Source organism: Sinocyclocheilus rhinocerous, unplaced genomic scaffold (assembly GCF_001515625.1).
Source record: "Sinocyclocheilus rhinocerous isolate Xijiao unplaced genomic scaffold, SAMN03320098_v1.1 scaffold1521, whole genome shotgun sequence".
Lineage (NCBI taxonomy): Eukaryota > Metazoa > Chordata > Actinopteri > Cypriniformes > Cyprinidae > Sinocyclocheilus > Sinocyclocheilus rhinocerous.
The window spans coordinates 58,253-65,589 of record NW_015635051.1 but is presented as its reverse complement, the minus strand read 5'-3'; the positions used below and the strand labels follow the sequence as shown (position 1 = coordinate 65,589).

The window sequence follows — 7,337 nt, the reverse complement described above, 5'->3', positions numbered from 1 at the left end:
GGAAGTGTTGACACAGCTTCATTTCCAAGTGAAATTAGCTCTCATCGTCTACTGAAATCTTTACTTATTTCACTTATGCATATGAATGTATTTCACTAAGGCTGATCAATGTTTTCACTAGTGTTTGTAAGAGGTTTTTCAGATATGCATATGAATGTATTTCACTAAGAACTTTTTGTTCGCACGGGCAGCCATGTTGCCCCTGAAGCCGGTTTATGCTGAGATAATTCATACCCCTTCGTTCTAAGTGTGGTCCCGAAAAATCTTCGTTTGAAGGGCTGTCTGGCCCTTCCCCTACCCCTACCCCTACCCCTCCAACCAAAAGAGAATTGAGACAGGGGAAGGGCTAAGGGGTAGAATTGGGATTGGGCCTTGGGCTTGTTTGTTAACCCATTCGCCTATATACAATTTAGATGTTTGAAAACCGCCAAACTGACCCCAAACCAGCCCAAATCTTGTCCACCCGCCCAAGCCAATTTATACCTGCACAATCAAATTCAAAACTGCCCAATCTGGCAACAGTTGCCAGTTGGCCGGTGTCCTGCAGAGTTTAGCTCCAAACTGCCTCAACACACCTGCCTGGAAGTTTCAAGTATACCCAAGACCTTGATTAGCTGTTTCAGGTGTGTTGAGGCAATTTGGAGCTAAACTCTGCAGGACACTGGCACTCCAGGACCGAGTTTGTTGACCCTTGCTCTAGTATGTCCTCTCCTTCTACTACTGCACATTACAGTGAACCATCCAGTAAATAATATTCTAGAGACATTCTTATTCTTGTTTAAGGATTTATTTTTTACAACCATAAAATAATGTTCCCCTAACACTGCAAGGTGTTTTTTACACAACCTAAAAATAATTACATGATGAAGCTATGATGATTCTGGAGCAGCGTGTTTCTTCTTGTGTGTCTGAAAACTCCATTTATAAGAGAATCTCATGCCACAGATGTAGCAGCAGTAAGGTTTCTCTCCTGTATGCATTCGTTCATGGATCTTCAGGTAACCAGCTTGAGCAAAAGCCTTGTCACAATATAAGCATTTAAAAGGTTTTTCTCCTGTATGAGTCCTCTGGTGCACTTTTAAGCCACTTAGCTTATAGAAACTCTTCCCACAATCACTACAGGGATACGGTCTTTCTCCTGTGTGAACTCTCTGATGAATTTTGAAAGTATATGAACTAGCGAAGCTCTTCCCGCAGTCGGAGCACAGGTACAGTTTCTCTCCGGTGTGAGTCCGCTCATGGGTTTTCAGATTATTCAAATGATAGAAACGTTTCTCACAGTGTGAACACTGATACCGTTTGTCAAAGTGTATTCTTTGGTGTGAGTTTAGAGAAGCTGAGTTTGTAAAAGTTTTCCCACATTGACTGCACTGATGCGGTCTCTCATTGGTGTACATTAATAGATGGTTCTTCAGACTGATTCCATGTTTGAAGCTCTTCTCGCAGTGAGGGCACTGATATGGTTTGTCATCAGAGTGTATTTTTTGGTGTACCTTTAGATAAGCTGAGATTACAAAAGTTTTTCCACATTCACTGCACTGATGCGGCCTCTCCTTGCTGTGTGTGAGTAGATGTCTCTTCAAAAGAGATCGACGGCTGAAGCTCTTCTCGCATTGAGGGCACTGATATGGTTTTTCACCCGTGTGAATTCTCATATGAACAGAAAGATCTCGTTTGTTGCGGAAAAACTTGTTACATTCGTTGCACTGAAAAGACTTTTCACTGTGTCCCTTTATATGAGCTCTCATATTATTAAGAGTGGTGAAGAAATCCTTCCCGCACTGTTCGCAGCGAAACTCCTTCTTCACGCTGTGCTCCTTTGAATTAAGTGTTTTCTCTTTGAAGGTCGGAAAACTGATGTTGCATATCTTGCAGGTGAAGTCTTTCTGTTCTGTGTGTTTTCTCTCATGTCTCACTAAATGACCGTGTTTGCTGAATGTTTCTCCACAGTCCGTCACTGTCCTTTGCTCTTTGGATGTGGAGGCATTTTCTCTATCAGAAGATGAACCAGCGCTGTCATCTGAAAAGAACGAAATTTGCATAAAATATCAAACTTCTAAAACGGAATGATCAGACAAAATAAAAAAACTGTCTTAGTGCCAGTGGCGTAGCTCCACAGTCCGTCACTGTCCTTTGCTCTTTGGATGTGGAGGCATTTTCTCTATCAGAAGATGAACCAGCGCTGTCATCTGAAAAGAACGAAATTTGCATAAAATATCAAACTTCTAAAACTGAATGATCAGACAAAATAAAACAAACTGTCTTAGTGCCAGTGGCGTAGCGGACGGGCACGCGGGGTGGGGGGGCATGTTGGGGGGCCCCGCGATAAGACGATGGGGTGCGTTGAAAGAGGAAAATCATGTAGCCTATTGACAATAGCCAGAGCTATTGTCAAAAGCATTAAATATTGTAATTATTAAGAGTATATTTGGCATTTCCAATTAATGTAGGCCTGTTTGAAGTTTAAACATAAGTTTAAAAGTAACATTAAGCCACATACTTCCTGTTCCCCAAATTTAAGACCTCTTAAAATGATAATTAAAGGGTTAGTTCACCCAAAAATGAAAATTCTGTCATTAATTCCTCACCCTCATGTCGTTCCAAACCGTAAGGCCTTCGTTCATCTTCAGACACAAATTAAGATATTTTTGATTAAATCTGAGAGCTTTCTGACTCTCCATAAACAGCAACACAACTGCAATGTACCCAGGTCCAGAAACGTAGCAAGGACATCGGTAAAGCAGTCCATGTGACATCAGCGGTTCGTTAATAACGTAATCAGCGTAATCAGTGTTGTTTACGTTCAGCATGCGCGCTGTCTACTGAACGTAAACAACGCTGATTACGTTCTGGGGTACTCTCCAAAATGGCGGAAGATGGTAACTCAGGGAGAAGAATTGCTGAATACTGCACAAGGACTTGTACCCTGGCAGATCAACATTGTTTGTTGCGGACAACTACTGATGTATAATGCTATGTAGTATAATAAATGATAAGACACTTGTTCTTTGCTTTGTTTTATTTTATATAAGAAGGTGTAACATTAAAATATATTAAAATGCACATAAACACACACAAAACTCAAGTACATATGGAGGGAGGGGTTCTTGCAGACCAATCACAGCGCTTGAGGTCCGCGTAGAATTGATGCGCTGTTAGATATTTGGAAAGGTGCACGTCAGGCTACGGCGTATGGGTGTGCGTCTATGCGTAAGCTACGGCGTAGGTCCGACGCAGAAGTATAAATCAGCCTTTAATTTGAGATGTGCATTAAAAAAATGAAAACAAAACTTTGGTTTGGTTGAGCTGAAGGATGAAATGAAGAGCTGTTCAAACCTCTCTGTTCAGTTTGTCTCCTCTTTCTCTCAGCTTTGCCTCCAGTGAAGCCACCTCTTTCTTCAGCTGACAGATTTCTGTGATGAAATCCTCAATATCCAGCATGGACAGATCAGTTCCTACTGATTTACAGCAGACCACATCCGCGCGCGCTTTCATGCTCAACATCTGAACACAAACACATCATGATTAATATACGCATTTATAATGGACTGACACTGATTTAACCTCAAAATGATTGTGTTTACATACGAGCTGAACTACATAGAACTGACTTGTTATTAAAGAAAGATTAAAGAATATTTCGTAGAGTATTCAGAAATATTTATTTCATATGTAGCTGTGTTAGGAGTGTTTGTTTCATTGCAACATTGAGCCAGCGCAGGAATATTATCAAACATTATATAATATTGCATGCATATATTCAGATATTGTCAGATTTCTTCTAATTTCTCCCCAAACTGTAAGAACTTTAAAGCGTGTAGCATTGAAAATTAACCAACTGTTCACTACGAAACAGGGGCGTGTCCAGGATTTTATACTTGGGGTGGCAAAGAGGGGGCAAGAGCAGAATGAGGGGTGGCAACTATAGATCAGTGTTTGTACTCCCCATATATTATATTCCCTAACACAAGTGCTGGGGAGTAACTAGTTACATGTAACAGAATTACGTAATTTAATTACAAAATAAATGTAAGTGCAATCTGTTACAGTTACTGAGAGAGAGAAAAAAGTGTAATTACAGTTACTTCTGAAAATGTTAACAATTACAAAGGGGGTTACATCTGAATTTTTTCCCACAAACACGCACACACAGATTTGATTGATTTCTTTCTTAATTGCAGTGACTGCTCTAAAATACGAGGCACCAATGTTTCAGGAGTTTATTACACAGAATCGGATGCATGCTTATTTGATAACTGTTTTATTTCCTATTTGAGTTTATGCATATGCTTTAACTGTTTTTTTTCCCAAGGCATTGTTAGAAAAGATTTGATTTTAAAAACAGTATCGTAGCTATCCAACTATTTCTTGTTATGATTTTAAACCTGTATTTAACCAGAACGATCAGAATTTAACCAGAATCAGATCGATTTTAATGTAAAAAGAGGTGCTAAAGTCTGATTTCGTGGTGGCTGTGCTTTAAAATTAAATTATTATAATCTTAATTCAAGTAATGAAGGCTTTTGAGAGTCTGCCAATAATCAGTGTTGAGTACTACTGTAAGGTTAACCCTGCCTGCTTTAAATGTTTTGAAATGATTTAGTTGAAAATATTTTAAATTTAGAAAAAGTAATCAAATGTAATCAGTTACATTACTTTAATAAAGTAACTGAAATAGTTGCACTACTTATTACATTTTAAATAGGGTAACTTGTAATCTGTAACCTATTACATTTCCAAAGTAAGCTTCCCAACACTGGATAACAGTAACCCTCACAGAAAAAAGTCCGTGGTGAAAAAAGTGTCAAAGATGCGACCATGCCACAGCAAAAACTAAGCATTGTATAACACCCCCATGAACGCCTGATGGCCATATAATGGTCACACTTTAGTTAAGCAGTTTTTGGAAAGATTTATGTTTTGTTTTTGCCTCAAAATTATGCATATTTTGTATATAGTTACACTAAATGTAAACATGATATGCAAAATTCACATTAAAGAAGACATGATATTATCACCATGAATTCATTTATTCATTTGCCGTTTCCACTCCCATATAGTTATTTTCACGTTATGCTTTTGGATTTATAATCAGACATTAGAAAATCACAATTATAACATTTAAAAAATATTTTTGTCAAAGTTCAGCACTGTTTTGTACTTAAGTATGAAGAGTATGAACAGTTGAGCTGTCCTCATTTTAATGCATTAACTGTCTGACAGTAATGTCGAAGGGTGAGCGATTTATGTAGCTACTTACTTGATAACATTTTGAGTAGGCCTGTCGCAATAATCAATATATCGACTTATCGTGCAATATATGTACATGACCTCAATAATTTTTGGTGACACAATATATCGTCCATTATATTTACTTAAAAATTAATGTCACCATGTTTTGTACATTCCACTTGCGCCAGTGTCTTTTGCAGCTTCTCGAACATAACGTGGTGTAGTCACGAGGTGCTAGTTTAAATTTAAAAAATGCTTCTATAAAAATGTTTAATCTGCAGATATGGTCTTGTTTAGGGATCTGTGCCTTTGTGCATACGGACATCTGACTGCTCAGTAGTGATTGTGTTTTTCAGCAATAGTGTGCAGCCTTCATTTACAGAGAAAAGAAGTCAGGGAAAAAATCTATAGATGAAAGAATCTTTGTGCATTTTTCTTTTTTTCTACTTGTTACTTTGCACTTTTTGTTAGAAAATGTTTATTTACTATTTATATAAGTTTTTTAAGGTATCTAATATTTTGATACTTAATTCCCATGATTTAAATATTCTTAAAAATTAAAAGTTTGTTGTCATTTGGAAGTGTGTAGGCCTTCTTGCATTATTATGCTGTTAATTTATGATTATATATTCAGTGGCATAAAATGGTCTTTAAAATGACAATAATATCGTTTATCGCAATTATTTCTGGGGCAATATATCGCACAACAAAAAGTTGTTATCGTGACAGGCCTAATTTTGAGCTCATTTAAAATTCTAAACAAAAAAAAAACTTCTTTGTTTATCTTTTGATTATTTATAAACTTTTATTAAAGAAATTTGTCAAATGTAGCTCATCAGAATCATGGGTTTGATCGAAAAATGTAGGCCTGTATGTTAAATGCAGTGCATGGATAAAAGTAGCCTACGTAAACGAAAGAGCCCTTGAGCAGATCTGATAAGACCAAAATGAATTCTGAATGAATAGTAATAATAATAATGATGATAATAATAACATAAAAATGAATGTGTTATTTTCTTTTCTTTAAGTAAGTGTGCATTAAACGATTTGAAGGTTATCAGAATTAAAAGTTAGATGTGTCATTTCAGCTTTTTGAATCGCGAATTTTGTTTGGAAGGATGAAATAATAGTAGGCTACAGCAAAAACACATGAATCATGTAAACGGACTAAAACACTTACCGTCTGAGTGCTCAGTCTCCTTTCTTTCTTCAGTGGTTTTACCGGAGAACTAAAGATCGTCAGAGCGCCTCCTACAGTACGAGCGATAGATGAAGAGAAGAAAAGACGCTCCCGCTGGTGTGAGATTTATTCAAAACCTAATTTCTCTTATTAAAAATACCAATGTATTTCAGTGGCGTTATCAAGAGACGGATATACTATCATATCTTTACGAAATTATTAAATACACCGATAAACGAATGTTAGTCAGTCATCCGGTAAATGGAATAGAAATGACCGTTAATTTTTGAATTACGCGAGTTCGCGGTTTTCTGTGGAAGACAGCAGAAAAGGCGCGCAGAATCAGAGGAGCACAATAAATGAAGATGTATGTGTGTGTGTGTTTAAAAAAAATATATGAATACGATTTCAAATATATATAACTCATATATAAAAGCATACAAAAAAACGATATATATATATATAGGCTTTTTGTATGCTTTTCACACACACAACCCTGGTTTAATATTTTTTTAGCTGTAAAGTTATTACAGAGAACATTTTTATTTATATTTGAAATAAGGGCTTTTCTACGCAATTTCGGTTGATATTCGTCAATCCTGAACACTGAATGTCAGTTTCCACACTTCATTAAGCAGCACAAGCATTTTCAACTGTAATAGAAATTTCCAGCAGCACATGAGCCTATAATGATTCCTGAAGGATCGTGTGTATTCAAATAGAAAACAGTGAGTTTTGTACTGGAATAATATTTCACAATATTAATGTTTTAGTATTTTTACTATAAAAGAAGAAATAAAGCAAGTCAGCCACAAGCGCATGCTACCTGATACAAACAGAGACCAATCTTGCACTTTTAATTGCATTACACTGCAATTAAATTACACAATGACAGAATGTTTTTTTTTTTTTTTTTTTTTTTTTT

The 7,337-nt window shown here is 36.6% G+C and overlaps 2 protein-coding genes across 4 annotated transcripts in view; both read right to left on the bottom strand.

The window, feature by feature from the left end:
* The window catches only part of LOC107746494 (zinc finger protein 2-like), a 24,866-nt gene that overhangs the window by 10,489 nt on the left and 7,040 nt on the right, over positions 1–7,337 (bottom strand). Inside the window, exon 1 of one of the 3 annotated variants that reach the window (XM_016560728.1) lies at positions 6,413–6,499. The exons of the other annotated variants lie outside the window; for them this stretch is intronic. The gene's annotated coding sequence lies outside the window, so the exon portion shown is untranslated. Of the gene's footprint in view, positions 1–6,412; positions 6,500–7,337 lie in introns of those variants that run through there. 3 annotated transcript variants of the gene reach the window in all.
* LOC107746500 (zinc finger protein 501-like) overlaps positions 808–7,337 on the bottom strand; it is a 9,601-nt gene continuing 3,071 nt past the window's right edge. Inside the window, exons 2-4 of the mRNA XM_016560734.1 lie at positions 3,337–3,504; positions 2,138–2,189; positions 808–2,020 (exon numbers count right to left, since the gene is read on the bottom strand). Of these exons, the coding sequence (XP_016416220.1) occupies positions 870–2,020; positions 2,138–2,189; positions 3,337–3,504 (1,371 nt within the window). The 3' untranslated portion in view covers positions 808–869. The remainder of the gene's footprint in view (positions 2,021–2,137; positions 2,190–3,336; positions 3,505–7,337) is intronic.